Raw genomic sequence first — 26,825 nt, 5'->3', positions numbered from 1 at the left:
TTTAATTTTCATTGGTGCGTTCTCCTCAGATTCTTGAGTTGTATTCTTCTCGCCTCTGCTGGGTTAGTTATTGCTCTTTCATCTGCTCTCTGTCTTATGAAAATATTTTGAAAGTTCTCATCTTTTGACAAGTTCTTTCCCATTAGTTGTCCTTTTGGGTTTATGCCTTTTTTCTGTCCCTTTATTTCATTTTCTTGGCGTTTTAGGAGGTAGAAAAAAATCATGTGAGGTAGTCTGTCATATTTAACCAGGAGTCTAAAATTAATTCTAAAAATTAACTGAGACTAACTTTTCAGTACTGATTTGATTTTAGGAGGATGTGAACTAGTTTTTATATGTTGTTATGTTCTCTCTCCCAGCTGTCTTGGATTCTTGGTATTAATAACATGTAGCCTTCTTACTCATTTAAAATTCTTTTTCAAGTTTCCAAAGACACATTTTCTCTGTAGTTCTCATGTAAAATAGGCACATTTCAATTAGATCCATGATAACAGGTCACAGTTTTTACTCTTTCTTATCCTTTAGCGGATGGAAGCACAGTACATGCAGAGAGTGTGGTTCTGACTACCGGCACGTTCCTGAGAGGCGTGATTGTAATCGGATTGGAGACGCATCCCGCGGGGCGTTTAGGAGATCAGCCTTCCATAGGGCTGGCTCAGACTCTGGAGAAGTTGGGGTTTGTGGTGGGAAGATTGAAGACTGGGACTCCACCCCGAATTGCCAAAGAGTCCATTAATTTCAGCATTCTAAACAAGCAGACACCAGATAATCCATCCATACCATTCAGTTTTATCAATGAGACAGTGTGGATTAAGGTAAGATAATTTACGAAAACTTGACTTTACAGGCGGCTGTGGGTATTCACAGGAGAAGGTAGCCTAACTCTCCCTCCATCCCTCTTTTCCTCCCTTCTCTCTTCTTCCCTGCCTCCCTTCATTCCTTCACAAGTCACCTTACATTCCTGTTGCTTAGGGTGCAAAAACAGGATCTTTAAAAGGATTAGCTAATTTGGCTACTTGGGTGTTTCTGTAAGTTTTTAAATTTCATTACTTCAGTAATTTTGTCAATTTAAACTTTTGAAACAGTTTCAGACCTACATAAACATTGCAAGATCATTAAAACAAACTCTTGTAAACCAATGAAGTTCACCGGACTGTTAATATTTTGCCACATTTATCTCTAATAGAGATATACATATATATTTAATCTATAAAAATGTAATATAGACATTTATCTTTATTCTTTTCTTTTTCCAGAACATTTGACTATAAGTTGTAGAGATCATGACCCTTTACTTCTACATACTTGAGTATGGATTTCAACTAAGCACAGAGACATGCTCTTACATTACCTCATTGTAGTAATGAAATTTGGGGAGTTAAACACTGATACAATGCTGTTATCTAATATAAATATAATTCATAGACAGATTTGCTGATTGTCCCAATATTGTTCTTTACTAGCAACCTTTTTTTTTTCCAATCCAGGAAAAAGTATAGTATTTAATTGTCATTTCTCTTTGATCTGGAACCATTACTTAGTCTTTCATGTCACTGGTAATTTTGAAGAATACAGGCTACTTTTTTGCTTACCTTTGGATTTATTTAAAAAAAAAAAAAAGGCATATTGTGTGTTTAGAAGAGAGGACTAATAATTGGTGGTCCTAGTTTCTGGTGGGTGTTATCTTGATAAGTGGCTCCAAATAGTCTGCTGTCATGAGCAAGTTGCTTTTATATTCTTGCATTGGTAAAATGTAAATTGTGATGCTACTTCCTTAGTGTGTGTATTTTTAAACTGTTTATTATAAAATTTCAAGTTTATGGAAAGTAGAAAAAAATAGTATCACCCAGTTTCAAAAAGTAACATTTTCTGGCATTCCTGTTTCATCTTTTCTTAACACTCTCTTCTTGTGAAGTTTTTGTTTTTTGTTTTTCAAGATTTTATGTCCTTGTCAGAGAGAGAGAAAGTGTGCATAAGCAGGGGAAGCGGCAGGCAGAGAGAGAAGCAGGCTTCTCACTGAGCAGGGAGCGCAGTGCAGAACCCAGTCCCAGGCTCCTGGGATCTGACCTGAGCTGAAGGCAGTTGTTCAACCTACTGAGCCACCAAGCCATCCTGACTTCTTGTGAAGTTTTAAAGCTACAGCCCCAAATATCACATCATTTCACTTACAAATACTTTGGTATAGGTCTTTAACAGATGAGAACTTTGTAAAAAAATCAAACAAACAAACAAACCAGCTACAATACCATTATCACACCCAGAAAATAAGGACAAAAAGGACCATACATTGAGTTGGATGATATGCCTTATAACAACAGTTCCTTTTTTTTTTTTTTTTTTTAATTTCTATGTGGAAGAAACAAGAGTCATCTGTTCTCTAGAATTTCCCACATTCTAGATTTCTCCCTTCTGGTGCCTTAAATATTTTCTTCCATTTTCTATATTTTCTATAAACTGGTAGATCTAGAAGCTTTTTTAAGTTTAGGTTCATCTTTTGGGTTGTTTGGGGCAAGAATACTTAATTAGTAGTATCCAGCATTATGCATAGGTTTAAAAGTAAGTGCATATCATATGTGTAATTTATTTGAGTTAAAGGCAAATAGTCAAGAAGCCAACATTGTTATAAATAGTTCCTATATTTTAGCCAGAAGATCAGCTGCCATGTTACTTGACTCACACCAACCCTAGAGTGGATGAGATTGTCCTTGAGAACCTTCACCTTAATAGTCACATTAAGGAGACTACAAGAGGACCCCGGTAAGAACAAAACATTACTTTAAGGAACGCTGTCAACCCTCTTTTGTTTGCTTCATTAAATTTTTAAATTTCATTGTCCTGCTCTAGATACTGTCCATCCATTGAATCAAAGGTTTTGCGTTTTCCAAACCGTCTACATCAGATTTGGCTGGAACCTGAAGGAATGGATTCTGACCTCATCTACCCCCAAGGGTTATCTGTGACACTACCGGCTGAATTACAAGAGAAAATGATCACGTGCATCAAAGGCTTAGAGAAAGCTAAAATGATTCAGCCAGGTAAAGAGAACCACAGCTGCCCTTCCATATGAGCTCAGCATTGCTTTAGCAGACAGTGAGGAGGTCTTCACTACACTCATAGATGCCTAGAGCCTCAGAAGACAAAGCCCAACATCTATGCATTTAAAATATTCTCTGTTTTTCAAGAACATTTAATGACAATCTTTGCATCTCTACTTTGAGATAAACCCAGCTTGAGTTTTACTTATTTTGTATCATTTATTTTTTGGTCAGGCTATGGTGTTCAGTATGATTATTTAGACCCCCGTCAGATCACTCCTTCTCTTGAGACTCATTTGGTGCAACGGCTCTTCTTCGCTGGCCAGATAAATGGCACTACTGGTTATGAGGAAGCTGCAGCTCAAGTAAGCAGTTGTTCAAATGTTACTATAAACAGAAAAGGACTATTTAACTGGTGTTCCTCCTTTTAATTTCTGTTGTGATAACTATAGAGATCTTAGATACAGGTCATAAATTGTAATGTTTCAGGGTGTACAGGGATGGCTACTATATCAGTAGAATTTAAAAAACACTTGTGGGTTATGTTTTTTTTTCTTTTTTTATTTGCATGTAGTTGACACACAGTTTCAAGTATACAACTGAGTCATTTGACAAGTTTATGCATTATGCTATGTTCCCCACAAATGTAGCTGTTACATCCCTCTTACAGTATCTTTGACTATATTCCTTATGCTTTGCTAAACACTTGTGGTTTTAATTCTCTTTTATGAGTTCCAAGGTCTGATATCATAGTTGATAAGATTTACTGTATTTTGAAAAATTTTTTAAGGTTTTGTTTATTTATTTATTTGCCAGAGAGAGAGAGCACACAAGCAGGGGTGAGAGGCAGGCAGCGGGAGAAGCAGATTCCTTGCCAATGGTGTGGGACTTGATCCCAGGACTCTGGTATCATAACTTGAGCCAAAGGCAGATGCTCAACCAAATGAGACTCCCAGGCATCCCTATTTTGAAATTTTTTTGTAGAGATTTTATTTATTTATTTATTTATTTATTTATTTGCAAGAGTGAGAATGAGAGAGAGCATGAGAAGGGGAAGGTCAGAGGGAGAAGCAGACTCCCTGGTGAGCAGGGAGCCCATGCAGGCCTCGATCCTGAGACTCCAGGATCCTGACCTGAGGGAAAGGCAGTTACTTAATCAACTGAGCCACCTAGGCACCCTGAAATTTTTTTTAATAATTTATTTTTAAGCTATCTCTATACCCAGTGTGGGGGCTCACACTTAATAACCCCAAGATTAAGAGTTGCATGCTCGGGCGCCTGGGTGGCTCAGTGGGTTAAGCCGCTACCTTCGGCTCAGGTCATGATCTCAGGGTCCTGGGATCAAGTCCCGCATCGGGCTCTCTGCTCAGCAGGGAGCCTGCTTCCTCCTCTCTCTCTCTCTCTGCCTGCCTCTCTGCCTACTTGTGATCTCTCTCTCTCTGTCAAATAAATAAATAAATAATCTTTTAAAAAAAAAAAAGAAAAAAGAGTTGCATGCTCTCCTGACTGAGCCAGCCAGGCTACCCTGAAATTTTTTGAAAAAGAAAATTAGTTCCTTCAACATAATTTTATTGCAAATTATCATATTCCTCTTAAGTGAGAAGTTATGTTATTTTTACTTGTAAGTGGGAAAAGGCTAGAAGAGTTCTATGGGTGGATTTTAAAAAATAGATTAGCCCACCTAAAGCTTATGTTAAGTATTTTTGAAAACAGTGAAACAGAGCATTCTAAAGTGGCACATTACCTGTATTCTGCTTTTGAATACATATCACATTTTCTCTGTCTATTCTCTCTTTTGGGCAGTGCCTGCTTTCTTACTACCCAATGCTGTTTTTTCCAGGTAGTGTTCTGACTAGGGTAGCTCTTTATTCAGTTCATAATGGCCTTTTAAACATTTCAGTCCTCTTGTAGGGTGTGATAGCTGGAATCAATGCAAGTCTTCGGGTCAAACGCAAGCCTCCTTTTGTCATCAGCCGAACAGAAGGCTACATAGGGGTCTTGATTGATGACCTCACCACGCTGGGTACCAATGAACCCTACCGCATGTTTACAAGCCGCGCAGAATTCCGTCTGTCACTGCGCCCTGATAATGCCGACAGCAGGCTCACGTTCCGAGGTAACTCCTCACTGGGTCCTACAACCAGGTTTACTTTTCCTGAAAACCTCTTATTATATTCTTTCCCCTCCTCTTCTAGGGTATAAGGAGGTTGGCTGTGTGTCCCAACAACGATATGAAAGAGCTTCTACGATGAAGACTTCTTTGGAAGAAGGCATTTCTGTGCTAAAATCCATTGAGTTTTCAAGTTCTAAATGGAAAAAATTAATTCCAGAGGCTTCTATAAGTATTGGGAAAAGTCTGCCTCTCAGGTATGCACTTTTAATGTAGATTTTTTTCACTTTTTACAGAAAAGTGAGATTGTTTCAGAGATATTACTTGCAGGTTCCCTTTTTTTTGATCCCCCCCTCCCCCTTTTTTTAAAGATTTATTTATTTATTTATTTGACAGAGAGAGAAAGATCACAAGTAGGCATAGAGGCAGGCAGAGAGCGGGGAGGCAGGCTCCCCGCTGAGCAGAGAGCCTGATGTGGGGCTCAATCCCAGGACCTCGAGATCATGACCTGAGCCAAAGGCAGAGGCTTAACCTACTGAGCCACCCAGGCGCCCTGGATTCCCCATTTTAAATGAATTTAGCTTACTCTTGGCTTCTTTTCAAAATCCTTTAGATGTAAATCATCTCTTCATTCAGTATTAAAAATATATATGATTCTAAATTATTTTTTTATATAATATTTCTGAGGCTCCCATTGAGTTCTTCTGGCTTTCCTGCAATTTAGAGGGTACAAACCAAGAAACACTGTTAATCAGCCTTCTTTTATAAGTATGGAATAATTGCAAACCTCTTTTTTTTTTAACTTATTTATTTTAGAAGGAGAGAGAGTACGCACATGTGAGGGTGGGGAGAGGCAAGGGGAGAGAATCTCAGGCAGATTCTGCACTGAGCATGGAGCCCAACTCAGGGCTCAATTTCACGACTCTTGAGATCATAACCTGAGCCTAAACGAAGAGTGAGACACCCTACTGACTGAGCCACAAAAGCCTCTTTTAAACAGAGTATTTTTAATTCTGTGGACTTACTAGCAGATTTCCTTTCTACATGTTAGGGGTTTTTTGTCCTTGCTTTTATCATTCTGGTTATATGGACTCTGAATCTAAAGGACATTAATTTAGAGCTTTTGCTTCATAGATACATTCCTATGGACATTATATAGTTCAAAATCTGCATATTTTACCACTCATTTTTCCCTTTTAAAAAACTGTAACCTAATTTGGTTGGGGAGGTGCCCAGAAAACATAAATCTGAAAACACTGTAGGGGCGCCTGGTGGCTCAGTGGGTTAATAAAGCCTCTGCCTTCGGCTCTGGTCATGATCCCAGGGCCCTGGGATTGAGCCCTGCATCATGCTCTCTGCTCCGTGGAGAGCCTGCTTCCTCCTCTTTCTCTGCCTGTTTCCCTGCCTACTTGTGATCTCTGTCTGTCAAATAAATAAATAAAATATTTTAAAAATAATAATAAAAACACTGTAGCTTAGGAGCTAATATGGTGGCATTAATCTTGGAGCTATGTCTCCAATATATTTTTCTTTTCTATTTTTCCTTTTTTTTTCAAACACCATTTTCCTTGTGAGAGATTTTATGGACTTAAAGGTGTACCCGTTTTAATGCTGCTTTTTATTATCTCTAATCTTGCTCTCTCCTTGACTAAGCATAATGCCAGTCACCAGCCTGGCATAATGAGTTATTGTTTGACTTTATCTCATCACGGTGTCTTATCATTTGTGACTTCTATTCCCAAGTTTTCATTTTCACAGGAATTTCCCAAAGCACTGACACTACTGTTAGAGGACTTTAAGCACTTTTTAATTATAGTAACAGTAAGTGTTTAAGAACCTGCATTGTAGTCACCCAAGCCAGGAAATCTTATTCATAGAAGTGACAGCCAGGGACGCCTGGATGGCTCAGTTGGTTAAGCGGCTACCTTTGGCTCAGGTCATGATCCCGGCGTCCTGGGATCAAGCCCCACATTGGGCTCCTTGCTTGGCGGGGAGCCTGCTTCTCCCTCTGCCTCTGCCTGCCACTCTGTCTGCCCGTGCTTGCTCTCGCTTCTCTCTCTATGACAAAATAAATAAAATCTAAAAAAAAAAAAAAAGAAGAAGAAGAAGAAGAAGAAGTGACAGCCAGATTGACAAGTGAGGACAGTAGATATATTTACCAGCTAAGTAGCACTGGAAGATGATAGTAGTATATAGTTTGTTATCCACTCAATATTTCTGGTGTTTGTTTAAATTTAGAAAGGCTCACATTATTTTGGACTCTGTGCAAAGAACTTAAAACATCATGTTTGTTTTGACAAATACTATACTATTTCAAATTTATATAAGTAGAATTTGCATTAAATGTGATTAATGTGTAACATTGCCAGCAGGGCACATGATTGTTTTTAACACAGTCTAAAATGCTAATCAGTGAATAAAAATATGAATGAAAAGTCTAGCAGCTTTTACCAAACTAATTTATTGCATTTACTGTGTACATACTAGGCTCTGTGCCAAGTACTCACATGTTGAACCAGACTTTGAACAGACATTTTAACAGAAGAAATACATAAGTAACTGCATACACATTTCCTATCAGGATTATAGGAAAATAGACTGATGTGTTAGATTTTCTCTTGTGTTCTGTTGAGGTGTGCTAACTTGTCCTCACTGTGCCAGAACTCTGAACTCTGAGACTTAGGCTTGATTCAAAGCAGGTCTTGAAGTTTGGACCTGAGAACAGAAAATACATTATTTAAAAAAAAATGTTTAAGTTGGGGGTGCCAGGGTGGCGCAGTCGTTAAACCTCTGCTTTCAGCTCAGGTCAGGATCCCGGGATCCTGGGACTGAGTCCCACATTGGGCTCCTTGTTCAGCGGGGAGTCTGTTTCTCCCTCTCCCCACTCCCACTCTGCTGTCTCTCTCTCCCCCAAATAAATAAGATCTTGAAAAAATATTTCTTTTTTAAGTTGTATGGTCAAGGGCTTTTCTTTGAGGTCGTCACCATCTTGCTAGATTCCCAGAGAATGCCTTTTTGGTTAGTCAGTTGTGTTCCAGTATATTCTGTAGTTTATTTCTTTTTAAAATTTTATTACCTGAATTCAGTATGAAAGGGATTAAATTGGCCAAAGGAGCACCAAGAACTTTGGATCTTAACAAGTGTCAATGAGTCAAGTTATTGCAAATCTCACCTGATCTACCTGTTAACATTTATACTGAGGCATGTTCTCTTGGTGAGCCATGTAAGTTGCCTGGGAATTTTAGCAGTTGTCTCTTCGCTGCACATATTGATTGTTCTCCTCTCCTCTTGCTTTGACTCAGGAGGCCTTAGTCTAACCAGAGTAGTGGAAATTGAACTGAGAATTAGCTGCCTGAAGTTTCTAATCCGTAAAAATTAAAATGGAGATTATACTAAATTAAAAAAATATCTGACTGGAAGAATACTTAGGAACCCTGGACTATCATTTTCATCAGTTTGTTTTGCAGATATTTAAAACATTTAGGAAGGGGCCTCTCATTCTTACTTGGGGAGTTCTGCAAATGCAAGGAAGAGATCTTCAGCTGGTTTCGAGCATGAAAGAGGGTGACTCCTTCATTGGACATGGGATTCAACATGACTTAGATGTAAATTCTTAGGGAATTCAAACCGTTGTTATCAGAGGATATTTTGTCCTTACAAGAAAGGGAGAGCACAAGGATTATACTAATGCAACCTTTACCAACAACTTATTTCTCATGATAAAGGAAAGGAGTTGGGGAGAATTACAAACTAGTCTTATTGAGGTTCTCCTGTGTTGCAGATCTACTGCATTTACTCACTGTGCTTGCAAAGAATTAGGAGTGTATCTTTTGATATTTGTGTTAATTCTGAGATTTGGCATTATTTCCAAGGAATTTTGTTCTTAATCTGGCTTACATGATACAGACCCCTATGTTTTGTTCTGGGGTTTTGTATTTTTTTTTTTTTTGACCCCTATGCTAATGAAACTTTTGTGTATTTGCAGAGCTCTAGATGTTCTGAAGTATGAAGAAGTTGACATGAAGTTGTTAGCCAAGGCTGTTCCAGAGCCTTTGAAGAAGTACATTAAATGTAGAGAGCTAGCTGAAAGGCTGAAAATAGAAGGTAGAAAATAATTTTTTACTTTACATGCCTATATGTTCTATTTCCATTATGAATGGACAGCAGATTCAAGAAAGAGTTCTACGTTAGCATAGTCTTTGGGCTCTTTGCTATTCAGAGTGGGGATCGCAGGCTAGAAGCATTGCAATACATGGGAGCTTGTTAGGAATACAGATTCTCATAGTCTACTTCAAACCCACTAAGTAAGCATCTGCATTTTAGTAAGATCCCTAGGTAATTTGTGAGCACGTTCCAAGTTTGGGAAATTCTATAAGGTTTACAAAAAATAACACCCCAAATCAAAAAAATACAAAACACGTAACTTTTTTTTCCCCTTACCTTTTATATTTTCCCCATCCAATGTTCTGCCAGTGAGAAAAATTATAGTCTTTGGCTTTAACAATATACTGGAATTATAATGGCATTTAACAATAACAAAATTATAATGTTATATTTAACAATATACTGGAATTTTAATGGTAGAGTTACCATTAAAATACTTATTTTGTATCAGGCAAATTAGAGCCTGCCCCTGTACATTATAACATATATCATGCTCTCATTCTCTCGGTCAGTGTACTGGCCATCAAACTACAGACGACTTTGTAGTTGTACTCTATTTTTTTAAGATTTTCATTGTGAAAAATTCCAGACATAAAAATACTGAGAATCATATCAGCTTTTGCATTGTAGTAGATGTTTTTTCCTGGGGTGGCAAATTATTTGAGAAAAAGGCAGGGAACAGAAAGAGCTGGGGAGAAGGGTAGGAAAAGTTGGATAATGATGTACTGTTCAAATAGGAAAGGGCTTTAAATTCTGTGGAGACCAGCCAAGGTGGTAAGAATTCTGCATTCCTTCTAGCAATGGCATTTTCTTTCAGTTCCAGAGATCTGTCACTTTGCTAAGCTTTGGCTGTACATATAGGATGACCCAATTGCTACCTATCATCCCACCATGCAACTTAACAGAAGTCTAGAAACAAAGAGAAACTCACCAAAACTTTAGAATCATATTCCAAGTGACCAGACACTATACTTATACTAATGTATAAGAAATAATGTTGACAGGGATATCTGGGTGGCTCAGTTGATTAGGTGTCTACCTTTGGCTCAGGTCATAATCCCAGGGTTCTGGGATCAAATCCCTAATCAGGCTCCTTGCTCAGTGGGGAGCCTACCTCTCCCTCTGTCTGCTGTTCCCCCTGGTTGTGCGTGCACTCTCTCTCTCACAAATAAATAAAATCTTTTTTTTTTTTTAAGATTTTATTTCTTTGACAGAGAGAGATCACAAGTAGGCAGAGAGGCAGGCAGAGAGAGAGAGAGGAGGAAGCAGGCTCCCCGCTGAGCAGAGAGCCCGATGTGGGACTCGATCCCAGGACCCTGAGATCATGACCCGAGCCGAAGGCAGCGGCCCAACCCACTGAGTCACCCAGGTGCCCTAAATAAAATCTTTAAAAAAAAAAAAAAATGTTGACCTTTTATTTCAACATCATGATTGCTCTATTGAGTAAAAATTACTTACTGAACATTCGGGCTGTTATCATCTGGGAACAGGTGATAAATTCTATATTTCATTTATTTAAAGATTTTTTTAAAATTTTTCAAAGATTTTAAAAAATTATTTACTTGAATAAATAAATTATCCAGAAACGGTAAGAAACCAGGCAGTGGTGATTATACAGACAGAGATCACATATAGGCAGAGAGACGGGGAAGCAGGCTTCCTGCCCAGCAGAGAGCCCGATGTGGGGCTCCATCCCGGGACCCTGAGATCATGACCTGAGCTGAAGGCAGAGGCTTTAACCCACTGAGTCACCCAGGTGCCCCTATATTTCTTTTTTTTTTTTCTGAAGTTTATTTAAGTAATCTTTACACCCAGTGTGGGACTCAAACTCACAACCCTGAGATCAAGATTCACAGGCTGACTGAGCTAGCCAGGTGCCCCTAAATTCTATATATATTTTTTTAATTTTATATATATATATATATTTTAAATTTTTATATCTATATTTTATTTTTTATAAATAGAGGGAGAGGAAGAGAGCACAAGCAGGGGGAGTGGGAAAGGAAGAAGCAGGCTCCCCACTGAGCAGGGAGTCCAACCTGGAGCTCAATTCCAGGACCCAGGGATCATGACCTGAGCCAAAGGCAGATGCTTAGCTAACTGAGCCATCCAGGTGCCTCAGTTTTCCAGATTTTTGAAGTAAAAAGCATATGCAGTAAACTGCCAAGCATAATGCTGTAGTTGGTATGCAAGATACTTCCTCTCATTTAGCCTCAATTTCCTCATCTACAAAAGGGAGCATTTATGCCATTTATCTCCTGGTGTTAGGAAAAGTGTTGTATGACATAACATACACAAAAGCTTTTTATAAATTGTAAAAAGCTATAAAAACACAAGTTGTTAATATAGTCTGAATATGCTAATGTAATTAATTCTGTTCACCAGCCACTTATGAATCAGTGTTGTTCCATCAGCAACAACAAATAAAGGAAGTTCAGCAAGATGAAGCTCTCCAGCTGCCAAAAGACCTAGATTATTTAACCCTCAGAGATGTGTCTTTGTCTTACGAAGTTCGAGAGAAGCTACAATTCAGTCGCCCAGAAACGGTAAGAAACCAGGCAGTGGGGATTATACAGAGCCTGTGCTTTAATTTTTTAAACGTGGATTTATAGTGGTCACATGATTAAGGTTTTATTTCATTATAAAAAATCTACCCTTTTATTTCATAATTATATCTCTTTGTATGATAGATATTGGGTTTGTTCTTGAGAGATAAAAAACTTATGCTAAATAGATAACTAGAAAAATTAAGTTAAAGTTATTCTCTAATCCTGGGGCGCCTGGGTGGCTCAAGTGGGTTAAGCCGCTGCCTTCGGCTCAGGTCATGATCCCAGGGTCCTGGGATCAAGTCCCACATCGGGCTCTCTGCGCGGCAGGGAGCCTGCTTCTTCCTCTCTCTCTCTCTCTGCCTGCCTCTCTGCCTACTTGTGATCTCTGTCTGTCAAATAAATAAATAAAATCTTTAAAAAAAAAAAAAGTTATTCTCTAATCCCAACTATGTGCTAAACCACAGTGCAAACTAGTATAAGGAATGATGTAAAGGAACCCACATTAGGTTAATACATGTGAGTGGTTTTCAAATCACCGCTTGGATCCCTCCCTAGGAGTCCCATAGCATTGGCTTAGAAGCTACTAGGAAGAAGAGAGGAGCCTAAAAAAAGGTCCCTCACACCAAGCTCTGTATAAGTGTGTATGTACGTGTATCTGTAAATGTCTGTAAACAAACTGAAAATTTTATGTATATATATGTTATATATGTTTTGTATATATGTACATATACATATATGTGTTATATATTATATACTATTTTATATAATACATAGTACTGGACTTCTAATAACAAATATTTAAAGACTGATAGGCTATATTTATTGATTCTGAGATGCACATTTAACATTTCTGCAACTGAACTGTATCTTAAAAATGGATGGTGTATCATAGTTTATTGGGCAGTATTAAATGGGTGATTAATATAATAAAAGGCATTTAACAAAAATATAACCTCTAAAATTTTTTGGAAAAAAATTATTTTTGAAAGGAAGAGTGATTCTGTCAATATAAACATGATGTTCTTAGTGATTGTCATCATGGAAACTACATGGAAGCATGTAGGCCTTCCATTTTATAACTCTGTATATCCTATTCATTTTTAGTTATGTTTTTATGGATAGTCATAGGCTGCACTGCCCAATAACTAAATGTGCCCATTTGCATTAGTTAAAATTAAGTAAAACTCAGAATTCAGCTCTTTAGTCATACTATCCATGTTTCAGGTACTCAGTAGCCACAATTCTGGGATACAAAATGCTCTGACAGATTATTTGTTACAGACTCATTTGGTAGCTAAACCTGACCTGACCTGAATGGACATTAAGTTATTTATACCACATAGAGTGAATATTCATACATTTCACTTTAAAAATATACCACAGAAGTATTCATGAGATTATAGAGCACTGCCCAACAATTAATGAGGTTACATTAGTTTAATGAAAACAAAAACTAGGTAGTCTAACATCTATTAGTTATATGATCTTTGAAAAATAGCTTTAATTTCTCTGAACCTCATTTTCCCTAATTTGTAAAATGAAGGTATTAATAATTATCACATTCCCTTTATCTACTTTATAGTTATTTTGAAGATACATTAAGATAAGTTTTGAAAATATTTTATAAACTATAATATACAGATTGTTATTAGGAGCAAAATAGATTTGATTTGACATAGCTCACTTATGTTTCTCTTGTGGTTTTAATTCTTAGATTGGGGCTGCTAGTCGTATACCTGGAGTGACCCCTGCTGCCATCATCAATCTGCTTCGATTTGTGAAGACTTCTCAGCAAAGACAGATGGCTGTGCATGAATTGCCCAGAACTGATCAATCATTATGTGATACAGACAGACTTGAAGAGAGACAGTTATAGCTTTATATTCATAGATGACTTTTAAGTAGTACAAGAGTATAGATAGGATATAAGAAGTATTTATATTTAGCACCTATTAAAATAAACTTACTAGGTTATTATGGATTTGTCACTAATTTATAAAGAGGGCAGAGATTATAACTGTGCTTTTTTATGTATCTGAGAAAAGTTATAAAGTCTTTATCAGGGGCACCTGGGTGACTCAGTTGGTTAAGCTACTGCCTTCAGCTCAGGTTATGATCCTGGAGTCCCAGGATCAAGTACCACCACATCAGGCTCCCTACTCGGCAGGGATTCTGCTTCTCCCTCTGACTTCTCCCCCCCCCCTCTCTCTCATTCTCTCTCTCTCAAATAAATAAATAAAATATTTTAAAAATCTATAGTCTTCATTAATCTACAATGAGCCTATTAGTGTAACTGCAGTATTCATCAGAGAGATAATAGTGGACCCACAACTAAACCTGAAGAAAAATCTCAACTTCTCAAAATCTCATGACCTGAGCTGAAGGCAGACGCTTAACCGACTGAGCCACCCGGGCATCCCATGGCCATGATTTCTTAACACTAAAGACAAATCCATAGTAACTGACTAGTGTTTCCCTGTTTTTAAGTCAGAAGTGACAGAAAAACTGAAATGTGCTGGCATTTCTCTTCCTTTTCAGCACTTCAATTCTGTGTTGTCACAACATTTAGGGTGGGATGACTGCCTGGGTCCTTTGGATGGCTGGTTCAGACATCTCAGCCTTTCTGTGTAGACTAGAGGATGAATACAGACAAGCAGACCAGAGAGCCTTGCTTATCCCTGGAAATGTCAACTTGTATCTCTGGAATCAGTCAAGGGAGAAGCTCCCATGTCAGCTTCAAGCCAAAGCAGATATTTAAGACAGCACCAAGGGCCCTGAAGTCACTCTGGCCATAGGTCTATGTGTTAAGCCTGATTATGGGTATGAGGCAGCCAAACACCTTGTTGCTATAATCAGATATGGCTACTTGGATGTAGCTCAGTTTTCATGTTTCGTCTAATTTTAGTCTTTCCATTAAAGTAGTCAATATCAGTAGCAAGTAAAAAGTATTTGTAATATTGGATCATTTGGCAATGATGAATTCTTTTTGATACTTGATTTAGTAATTTCAAAAAGTGGTAACTTTTACTTTAGTTATGGCTATTCTGGGCAGAATTCTTACCACAGAGGCAATATTGATTACAATACTACATTATATTTCATTATTTTTTAAAAGATTTTTATTTATTGGGTGCCTGGGTGGCTCGGTGGGTTAAGCCTCTACCTTTGGCTCAGGTCATGGTCTTAGGGTCCTGGGATGGAGCCCTGCATTGGGCTCTCTGCTCAGCGGGGAGTGTGCTTCCCGCCCCCCAACCCCCGCTTGCCTCCCTGCCTACTTGTGATCTCTGTCTGTCAAATAAATAAATACAATCTTAAAAAAAAAAAAAGATATTTATTTATTTATTTATTTTTAAGATTGTATTTATTTATTTGACAGACAGAGATCACAAGTAGGCAGAGAGGCAGGCAGAGAGAGAGGAAGAAGCAGGCTCCCCGCTGAGCAGAGAGCCCGATGTGGGGCTCCATCCCAGGACCCTGAGATCATGATCTGAGCTGAAGGCAGATGCTTCACCCACTGAGCCACCCAGGCGCCACACTATATTATATTTTTAAAAGGCCATTTTGCACTACCTGTTTAGCACCAGACGGGAAATCACTGTTTTAAAACTTTTTCTGGTTAAGGACACCAGGGTGACTCAGTTGGTTAAGTGCCCCATGTCCTGGGATCACGTACCACATCAGGCAGGAATCCTGCTGCTCCTCTGCCTGCAGCTCCCCCTGCTTGTCTCTCTCTCTGACAAATAGAATCTTAAAAAAAAAAAAAAAAAAAAAACCCTTCTGGTTAAATACAGGAGTAAAAGCAGTGGTGTTTTGGGGGTGCTTAATGAATGGAATATAACAAAATTTATCCTGAGGGAATGAAAAATTCTTTTTTTTTTTTTAAGATTTTATTTATTTACTTGAGAGAGAGACAGTGAGAGAGAGCATGAATGAGGAGAAGGTCAGAGAGAGAAGCAGACTCCCCATGGAGCTGGGAGCCCGATGCGGGACTCCATCCTGGAACTCCAGGATCATGACCTGAGCCGAAGGCAGTCGTCCAACCAACTGAGCCATCCAGGCATCCCAAGGGAATGAAAAATTCTTAAATGCTTTGCAATGTTCTTGATAGCTGTAATTTTGGCCTAGTGACAGTACACACATATTAAGAAACAAGTTTTATGATGTGATTCCATTATAATAGTAACTGTCTCACTGAAAAATGTTTGATGGAAAACATTTGTTTTAGGTTCTGCCATTTGGTTTAGGATCTTTATAATTTAAAATATGTTAACTTTTACAAAATTACCTCACTTAAAAAGACTGTTCCAAAACAGCTTATTTACCTTCTGGTGCTGCTTTGGATCATCATGCTCTAGAGGAAAAATCAGCTAAAAATGTACGTCATAGCAATCTCCCCCAACAGGGTGCCAGGGTGGCTCAGTTGATTAAGCATCTGCCTTCAGCTCAGGTCATGATCTCGGGGTCCTGGGATCAAGCCCTGAGTCAGCCTCCTGCTGAACAGAGAGTTTGCTCCTCCCTCTCTCTCTTCCCTCCCCCACCAACCCCACTTGTGCTCTCTCTCAGATAAAGAAATAAAATCTTTTTAAAAAAAGAAAGAAAGATGGGCGCCTGGGTGGCTCAGTGGGTTAAGCCGCTGCCTTCGGCTCAGGTCAAGATTTCAGGGTCCTGGGATCGAGTCCCGCATCGGGCTCTCTGCTCAGCAGGGAGCCTGCTTCCCTCTCTCTCTCTCTCTCTCTGCCTGCCTCTCCATCTACTTGTGATTTCTCTCTGTCAAATAAATAAATAAAATCTTTAAAAAAAAAAAAGAAAGAAAAGAATCTTCTTCCAACAATGACAATAGTCAGCCTCCAACAGAAGTTGGCCACACTTGTGATTTCCCCTACCCATCACAGATCACACTGCCTAGTAGTTAGAAAAGCTATGTACTAAAGTTCATTTCAACAGGAACACCAAAATTTGAAAAAAGGAAATAGCAAGGAACACAAAGCATTTATAAAGTCATTGGTTCTGGGAGAGAGGGAGGATGAAGACAGGAACCTATGCTAAATTAAGCCATTATAACCTTGAATTGTGACATTACCTCCTGTAGCCAGAGTTTGAATTTTATCATTTTAAAAAATATTTGGTCCTTTTTTAGTTTCAACCTAGATTAGAATAGCCATGGCTTTTTCACTTCAGAAATTTCAACTAGAAGAATGCCCTGTCCAGAAGTGGTGTGAAATACTAGGAAGTCACCAACAGACACAAGATGATTCTGAGCTGGCAGAGCTGCTTATCTTGGAGGGCACACAGTAAAAATAACCTGTTCCTCTTAGGCTCCTTCTTTATAATACTTTTATTATTGCACTTCCTTCATTCTACCTTAGTTTTTAATATCTGTCTTACCTTAATCTCTTAAAAAATATAAACCTCATGAATGCTTGTAGTGCCATAGTTGTAGGTACTCAGGGCATGGTTTTTGTTTGTTTGTTTTGGGAGAGAGAGCTAGAGAGAGCATGAGAAGGGGAGGATCAGAGGGAGAAGCAGACTTCCCACTGAGCGCGGAGCCTGCTGTGAGACTCAATCCTGGGACTCTAGGATCATAACCTGAGGCAAAGACAGTGGCTTAACCAACCAAGCCACCCAGGCGCCCAGGGTATGATTTTGAATGAATGAATTTTACTAAAGGCAATAGGAGACAAAACTAAAACTTAAGTGAGTAATTAAATGGGATAAAAGTGTTTGACACAAATATTAAGAACTGTATACTTTTGTGCTTGCCTTTGTCTCCATAACTCTTCTGTCTTCATATTCTCTTCAGCTTCCTTTCCTCCCTGTCTTCCTGTTCTAGCTCTGTTTTTCCTGTTCCTAATATGAAACTGAAGTTTAGTTTTATGATACTCATTTATGAGACAGATTTTTAGTATTTCCTAATGTAAGAGCCAGGTGAAAGAAACCAGAGAATGAAAAGGCAACTCACATAATGGAAGAAAAAAATCATGTATCTAAAAACAGGTTAATATGCATAATATATAAAAGACTCTTACAACTCAACAACAGCAACAAAAAAACCCACAAACAACCCAATTAAAAAATGGGCAAAGGGCTTGAATAGATATTTTTCTCACAAGATATACAAATGGCCAATAACTAAATGAAAAGATGCTCAACTTTACTAGTCCTCAAAAAAAATGCAAATCAAAACCACAGTGAGGGGCGCCTGGGTGGCTCAGTGGGTTAAGCCGCTGCTTTCGGCTCAGGTCATGATCTCAGGGTCCTGGGATCAAGTCCCGCATCTGGCTCTCTATTCAGCAGGGAGCCTGCTTCCCTCTCTCTCTCTGCCTGCCTCTGTGTCTACTTGTGATCTCTCTCTGTCAAATAAATAAATAAAGTCTTTAAAAAAAAAAAAAAAACATGGGGCACCTGGGTGGCTCAGTGGGTTAAGCCGCTGCCTTCGGTTCGGGTCGTGATCTCTTGGTCCTGGGATCAAGCCCCACATCGGGCTTTCTGCTCAGCAGGTAGCCTGCTTCCCTTCCTCTCTCTCTGCCCGCCTCTCTGCCTACTTGTGATCTCTCACTGTCAAATAAATAAATAAAATATTAAAAAAAAAAAAAACCACAATGAGATGGCATCTCACACCTATTAGGATGCCTATTATCAGATAAATGGAAAACAAGTGTTGGCAAAACTGGAGAAATTGGAAACCTTATGCACTGTTGATAGAAAAGTAAATTGGTACAGCAGCTATGGAAAACAGTATGTCAGCTACCTCCACCAAAATTAAAAGAACTACTGTATGATCCTGCAATTCCACTCCTAAATGCCCAGAAAAACTGAAAGCAGGGTCTCAAAGACCCTGTTCAAGGGTTATGTTCATAGTAGGATTATTCACAATAGCTAAAAGGTGAAAGCAACCTGTGTCCCATCAACAGATGCATGGGATAAGTAAAATGTATATAAATACAGTGAAATGCTTTTCAATCTTAAAGGAAATTCTGACATGTTACAACAAGGATGAACCTAGAGGACATTAACACTAAGTGAAGTAATTCAGTTAAAAAAGCACAATATTCTAGGATTCCACTTACTTTTTTTTTTAAGATTTTATTTATTTATTTGAGGGAGAGAGAGTGAATGAGAGAAAGCACGAGCAGGTGGAGTGGCAGAGGGAGAAACAGGTTCCCCCTCCTGCTGAGCAGGGAGCCTGACTTGGGACTTAATGCCAGGACCCTGGGATCATGACCTAAGCAGACACTTAACCGACTGAGCCACCCAGGCACTCCTAGGAGTCTGCTTAAATGTGGTACCCAGAGTAGTCAAATTATCCTAGAGAAAAAGGAAAGTAGTGACTTGGGGAGGGAGGAATGTGGAGTTATTGTTTACTGGGTACAGAGTTTCCGTTTTTGCAAGATGGAGTTCTCGAAAAGGATGGTAATGGTTGCACAACAATGTGGATGCACTAAATCCCACTATACACTTAAAAATTGTTAAGATGGTGAATTTGGGGGGGGCGCCTGGGTGGCTCGGTGGGTTAAGCCGCTGCCTTCGGCTCGGGTCATGATCTCAGGGTCCTGGGATCGAGTCCCACATCGGGCTCTCTGCTCGGCGGGGAGCCTACTTCCCTTCCTCTTTCTCTGCCTGCTTATTTCTAAAAATATACCTGACACATTATAAAGAGAAGAAAATTAAGGATCAGCTGAGGAAAAGGCAGATTACACTTAAATGTTAAACTCCAGCTCTGAGCTTCCTGTCAGTGGCTTATTTCTATCTCATCAAGGAGACCAAGAAAAAAATGTTTTCCTATTACTAAAATCTAAAAGAGGGGCACCTGGGTGGCTCAGTGGGTTAAGTGTCTGCCTTCAGCTCAGGTCATGATCTTGAGGTCCTGAAATTGAGCCCCACAATGGTCTCCCTGCTTAGTGGGAAGTCTGCTCCTGCCTCTCTATCTGCCCCCTGTCCCCCAACTCTTGCTCTATCTCAAAATCTTAAAAAAAAAAAAAATCTGGGGCGCCTGGGTGGCTCAGTAAGCTAAAGCCTCTGCCTTCGGCTCAAGTAATGATCCCAGGGTCCTGGGATCAAGCCCTGCATCGAGCTCTCTGCTCAGTGGGAAGCTTGCTTCCTCCTCTCTCTCTCTCTGCCTGCTTCTCTGCCTACTTGTGATCTCTGTCAAATAAATAAAATCTTAAAAAAAAAAAAATCTAAGCTTTGGGCATACTTCAATGCCTCTCTGGACAAGCATAGGTTGACACTCTATGCTCTTAAGCCCTAGGGAAAGGATGCATTTATTTTGATCTAGAACCTCATTTTGACTGTCACTGACTTCTAAATCAACATTCTCAAACTGCTGGCTGCAATTCATTAGCAAGCTATGAAAACTTTTGTCATAGGTAATAAAAGTAGTATTCTCTGACACTTTGGTTTCAGTACTTCACATACAAATTATATTTCACCAATTTTAGGACTTACCTTTTTTCTTTTATCATCTCTAAATGGTTGTATGTTCTATAATCAATAGTATCTTAAAAATTGGCAGCATTTGTGACTTACAACTGAAAACATCTTATAGTGTTATGTGTTATACTGTGTTGCAATAGAAAATATATCTTTCTATGGATCCTAGTCAAAAAAGTTTGAAAAAGACCCATTTGAAAAGCATTATTCCCTAATGGGAAATCCCCAATATATTAGGATTTTTTTTTTTTTTTAAGATTTTATTCATTTGGGACGCCTGGGTGGCTCAGTTGGTTAGGCAGCTGCCTTCGGCTCAGGTCATGATCCCAGCGTCCTGGGATCGAGTCCCACATCGGGCTCCTTGCTCCGCAGGGAGCCTGCTTCTCCGTCTGACTCTGCCTTCCACTCTGTCTGCCTGTGCTCACTCTCGCTCGCTCTCTCTGACAAATAAATGAAAATCTTTAAAGATTTTATTCATTTGAGGAGGGAGGCAAGGAGAGAGAGAGAGTGCATATGTGCAGAAGCAGGGAGAGAGCCAGAGGGAGAGGGATAAGGAAACTCTCTGCTAAGCTGGGAGCTCAACATGGGGCTCATTCCCAGGATCTGGAAATCATGACCTGAGATGAAGGTAGATCCATAACCATCTGAGCCACACAGGCATCCCTGTATTAGGATTCTTTAACGTGTGTATTTCTCAAAGTAGGAAAAACTTACCAATCTCTCCCTATGCTATAGCCTGGTTAGGTGATGTGATTAAAGTATAATTGCAAGTTGCTGTTGGGCATGGATCTCAGGTATTCCCACTTCACAATACCTTTCTGCCACTTTTATTTGTTCCTCCTAAGGACCAGATGTCCTTCACTATATGAAGTTTCTCAAGCTCTCCTAACCCATCTCTTTCTTGGGCCTTAACCTTCAATTCCCTTCCACTTCACCCTTTGTAGCCTATTTCATGCTAAGCATTTATGGAGTTGCCATGCTTAATGAATCATTACAGCACTCAATCTAAGTGTTATTTCAGAGTTTAGAGGCTATAGGGGAATTTAGAATGTGAATTTCACTCTGAACAGCACTCCTTTAAGATTTAAAATATTCTTCATATACTTGAAGACAATAATACTTTTCTAGTGTTTGCTAGGCTAAACAACTATTTCTCAAATTCAGTGCCTCATAATTCACATTTAGTCTTTATGTTGGTTGCTCTTTGGATTCTCTTTCAGAGTTGGTCTACACTATTTAAAACACTACAATCAAAATTTAAAATAATATGTTAAGACACATACAAAAATGGACTATCTAAACTTAAAAGGAAACATTCTAGACTGGATGTAAGAAAACACCAGCACACATGCTATGTTTCAAGCAATGAAAAGGACACTTACTGAATTTTCTGTATTTCTAACCTCACAAAGAACAACCTAAAAGTGGGAGGGAGGGCAGTTTAACAAACTTCAGAGACATATGTCAGAGCTTTGAAGAAAAACATACATGAACAGTTACATAAAATATGAGAAAGTAAAAAAAAACAAAAAAAAAAAAACCAAGAAAGTGCATTCCAAGAGACACATTCCCTAATCTCAATATAATGATTTAGCTACAGGGACACCTGGTCGTTCAGTTGGTTAAGCGTCTGCCTTCAGCACAGGTCATGATCCCAGGGTTTTAAAGATATTATTTATTTGACACAAAGAGAGAGAGAGAGAGAGATCACAAGTATGCAAAAAAGCAGGCAGAGAGAGGAGGGAAGCAGGCTTCCCGCTGAGCCGAGAGCCCAATGCGGGGCTCAATCCCAGGACCCCAGGATCATGACCTGAGCCGAAGGGAGGAGCTTTAACCCACTAAGCCACCCAGGTGCCCTGATCCCAGAGTTTTGGAATCGAGTCCCGCATCAGGCTCCCTGCTCAGCAGGGACCCTGTAAGGTTTTACAGGCGAGATAATCATGACACCAGGTGAGGTAGGCACAAGGAAAGATTTATTAAAGATGCCCTGGGGCGAGGTTCCATGACTCCAGAGAGGAGAAGTCGTGCCGGGAGGGGCTTGAGTGGGTCTTGAGTGGGTCTTTTATCTGGGTTAAGACAGGGAATAGGTTCACAACCATATAAGGTGCGGTATTCAGGGATTGGAGGGTTGGGGGAGTCCTGATGTTCTGGTTTCTGGCATAGGTATTGGGTTACTTGTGGAGATGTGACCTGGGCATACATCCCTATGATGGGAGAGTCAAGAGTTAGGAAAGGTGGGGGGGGGGGGCTGGAAGATGGTGGCCCGGTGGTCATTTCTATTGTTTCTCCTATATTCCCAGAGCCGCCCACCCAAAAGACCCCACTTCTCTTCTGCCTTTGTGTCTCTCTCTTACCCTCTGTATCTCATTAATAAAAAATCTTAAAAAAAAAAAAAAGAGAGAGAGAGAGAGAGTCTAACTCTTGGTTTTGGCTGAGGTTGGGATCTCTGTGACATGCACTCTAGGCTCAGTGGAAAGCCTGCTGGAGATGATCTCCCTCTCCCTCTGCTCCTCCCCCTGCTCACACAGTCTTTCTCCCTCAAATAAAATCTTCAAAAAAACAAAAAAATTAGCTATAAGGAAATGTTTCCTCTACCCAACTGAATAAAAATCGCCTCATTTCTTGTTAGACATTTACTGAGTTGCCAGCTCTACACAGAAACATGTAGGAGGCTCAAGAGAGATGTCCAAAGGGTCAATCAAGGTTTGACAATAGCTAAAGAGAAGGGCTGCAGGTCCAGACTGGTTCATGCCCTTCCCTTGTTGCTGTGATACAGCTGCACCCCTTATACTTAAGTGGTTCTAGCCCAAGCCTCAGAAAATGTTGCAGATGTTCTCATAAGAAGGCTGAGAGAAGCACTTCCTCAGTTTGGGCAGCTCCAGAGAGCCCAGGAATTCAAAACTCAAATTGCTTATGTGGCAACTCTGCAGTTTATCATACAACCAACTAGAATATTCCCCTAATCACATGATTTTACTGAAAATTTAACCAAGTCATTTAACCTCTAGAAACCACATTTGCAAGATCATACCATAATAGACTCGGTACAGAGTCTATATTGTCATCTTGGCTGCCAATTACTCTTTAGAAAAATGAAACTACTTACTTTTGACTTATGTCTATTTTCAAATCTAATCTCCTTTATGCAAGCATTAACCTACATCTTAAACAATGTCTCAAAAGAGATTATGTTTCAGGGAATAACCAGATTGCATGTTGATATTTCGATGACTTCTGGATATAAATTTTGACAAAAAGCTAGAACAACTCAAACTCTTAGGTAAGTCATGATTGGTTAAAACTGAAATTTAAATTCCTAGTACAGATTTTACTTCCATCTTGACTGACTTTATGTGGCACAGCAAATTATTTTTGTCTGCTGAAAAAAGGAAAGTAAATTTAAAGCTATTACTTATTTTACTTTGCTTTTACCAAGCATTTGGCAAAATTTTCATCATGATTATCTTATGATCAAAATGGTGAAATATGACCTAGATTATTAAATATTAGGTGAATTTGCAATTGGCTGGACCATCATAATCAAAGAACAGTTCTCTAGTATAATACCTCAGGTCTTATTTCTGGACCTAGTTTTTTTTAGTAATTATCAATAATTTAAGTAAAACTACAGAAATAAAAATATTAGGGCGCCTGGGTGGCTCAGTGGGTTAAAGCCTCTGCCTTTGGCTAAGGTCATGATCCTAGGCTCCTGGGATTGAGCCCTGCATTGGGCGCTCTGCTCAACAGGGAGCCTGCTTCCTCCTCTCTGCCTACTTGTGATCTCTGTCAAATAAATAAATAAAATCTAAAAAAAAAAAAAAAAAAGAATGTAGGACCTTTAAAATATATATATAAATATCATAAATATCAGATGTATAAAAAACAAAATCCACATTTTTATTTAACATGCTAGATAGCAGGCTCCAAATTCAAAATTACCTTGAGATACAGCAGAGATAAATGTAAACTCCCAACATGTAAGTTTTTAAAACTAACCAAAACAGTGGTGCCTTGGATTGGATCCTGGAACAAAAAAAGGCCATTAATAAAAAAATTGATGGAATCTGAATATAACCTGGAGATTAATAGTAACATATCAATGTTGGTTTCTTAGTTTTGACAAATGTACTATGATAGTACACAAGGATAACATTAAGGGAAACAAACTAGGTAACGGTGATTACAGGAACTCTTTATCTTATCTTTGCAACTTTTCTATAAATCTAGTTACTCCAAAAAAAAAGGTTTTTTATTTCTAAAAAAAGTCACAAAGCAAATAATTTAAAGGAGATTTAAAATAAAATTCACATTTGAAAAATCAGGTGATAGGGTGCGTGGATGGCTCACTAGGTGAAGCATCTGCCTTTAGATTCAGGTTATGGTTCCCTGCTCAGTGGGGAGTCTGCTTCTCTCCGCCCCTCTTCCTGCTCCTTCTCCCTCAAATAAATAAAATATATATATTTTTAAGGGTTTTTAAATAAATAAATAAATAAATAAATAATCTGGTGATATTTGTTGACCATAATCCAGAATAACCACCAAGTTGCTTTACAGCAACTGATCTTCCAAACAACTATATTAAGAACTAACTTTTATTATTGGCTCCTTACAATAGGCCAGGTACTGGGTATAGAGTCTATATTCACGAACTCATTTCATCTTCACAACAATCCTAAGAGATGGACAGTATTAGGCCCATTAGATAGATGAATGAAAGGGACAGTTTTCCCCGCTTAAACTACTCTGATCATCCAGTCCAAATGAACCATTTTGGGAAGCTAGATCCAAATAAGGTGACTTATCTCTATAAAATAAAAGCACACTCTATATTAAGAGACCACATCTACATCCACTTACCAGCCACAGTTATAATATACTTAATTTTGGTGCAAACACTTTAAAAGCTATAAACTGGGGGTGGGGGGGGTCTATAAACCCAAAAGGAGAATGGCATGGAATAGAATCTAGAAACCATGCAACCCAAGGTTAAGAAACAGCTATTAACTAGTGTTTAGCTCAGACTGACTAAAGCCTATTAATTGGAGATACCTGGCTGGCTCAGTTGGAGGAACATGTGAATTCTGATCTTAGAGTCCTCAGTTCAAGCCCCATGTTAGGTGTAGAGATTTACTTAAAAATTTTTTTTGTAAAGGGCATCTTAGGGGCACCTGGGTGGCTCAGTGGGTTAGGCCTCTGCCTTTGGCTCAGGTCAGGATCTTAGGGTCCTGAGATTAAGCCCTGAATTGGGCTCTCTGCTCAGTATCCCTCTACTTGCCTCTTTGCCTACTTGTGATCTCTCTGTTAAATAAATTAAAAAAAAAAATTTTTTTTAAGGGCATCTTAAATTAGTGTTTCCTATAAATAGAATGAAATAGTTCAATTATCCTAAAGAAGGCCTAAGTATATTAAAATTTACCAGCAAGGAGATATAATGAATTGAGAAAAAAATGATCAGCAGTAGGATGAGTTAGGAGCCACCCTCTATCTGCATCAGTCTGCCAAGTCTGATGAGGGTATACCTGCCCTCCTAAAAAGGCTGTTGTGAGGTCTCTGCCTCCAATATGTGATATACACATTGATGAGGTAATCAAGTAAAGATTTCAAGGAATATACTTCAAAATTGATTCGAGTAGATTAAAAAAGGATTTTGATTCTTTAGATTTTTCTGATGTCTATGCAATTGTTATAAGGCTAAGACATAGACATGTATGTCTAAGAAGGGGCGCCTGGTGGCTCAGATGGTTAAGTGTCTGCCTTTGGCTCAGGTCATGATTCTGGGATCCTAGGACTGAGCCCGGCATCAGGCTCCCTGCTCTGTGGGAAGCCTGCTTTTCCCTCTCCCTCTGCGGCTTCCCCTGCTTGTGCTTGCACTCTCTTGCAGTCAAATAAATAAAATCTTTTTAAAAAATCGTCTTAGATGGGTGCCTGGGTGGCTCAGGGGGTTAAGTCTCTGTCTTTGGCTCAGGTCATGATCTCAGGGTCCTGGGATGGAGCCCTACATCAGGCTCTCTGCTCACCAGGGAGCCTGCTACCCGCCCCACCCCCAGCCTACTTATGATCTTTGTGTTGAATAAATAAAATCTTTTTTAAAAAATGTCTAAGGGACGCCTGGGTGGCTCAGTTGGTTAAGCAGCTGCCTTCGGCTCAGGTCATGATCCCAGCGTCCTGGGATCGAGTCCCACATCGGGCTCCTTGCTCCGCAGGGAGCCTGCTTCTCCCTCTGACTCTGCCTTCCACTCTGTCTGCCTGTGCTCGCTCTCGCTCTCTCTCTCTCTGACAAATAAATAAATAAAATCTTAAAAAAAAAAAAAAAATGTCTAAGAAGTGCACCTGGGTGGCTCAGTGGATTAAGGCCTTTGCCTTCCGCTCAGGTCACAATCCCAGAGTCCTGGGATCAAGCCCTGCATCGGGCTCTCTTCCCGGAGGGGAGCCTGCTTTCTCCTCTCTCTCTGCCTGCCTCTCTGCCTGCCTGTGATGTCAAATAAATAAAATCTTAAAAAAAAAAGTCGAAGAAGTAATGTTTTCATATTTTTCAGT

The 26,825-nt window shown here is 39.3% G+C and overlaps 1 protein-coding gene across 1 annotated transcript; it reads left to right on the top strand.

Annotated features, from left to right (window-relative positions):
- Positions 1–494: 494 nt before the first annotated feature.
- On the top strand, positions 495–14,110 carry MTO1 (mitochondrial tRNA translation optimization 1; the record flags this gene model as incomplete). The annotated part of the gene is made up of 9 exons (XM_082751350.1): positions 495–815; positions 2,645–2,757; positions 2,845–3,035; positions 3,270–3,400; positions 4,947–5,151; positions 5,231–5,402; positions 9,131–9,249; positions 11,695–11,855; positions 13,573–14,110. Coding segments are annotated over 9 exons (1,575 nt in total), but the record flags the coding sequence as incomplete, so codon positions are not given.
- Positions 14,111–26,825: the final 12,715 nt, after the last annotated feature.

Source organism: Mustela nivalis, assembly GCF_964662115.1.
Source record: "Mustela nivalis genome assembly, contig: HAP1_SCAFFOLD_2978, whole genome shotgun sequence".
In the NCBI taxonomy this organism is placed as follows: domain Eukaryota; kingdom Metazoa; phylum Chordata; class Mammalia; order Carnivora; family Mustelidae; genus Mustela; species Mustela nivalis.
This window is presented reverse-complemented; position numbering and strand designations above follow the sequence as displayed.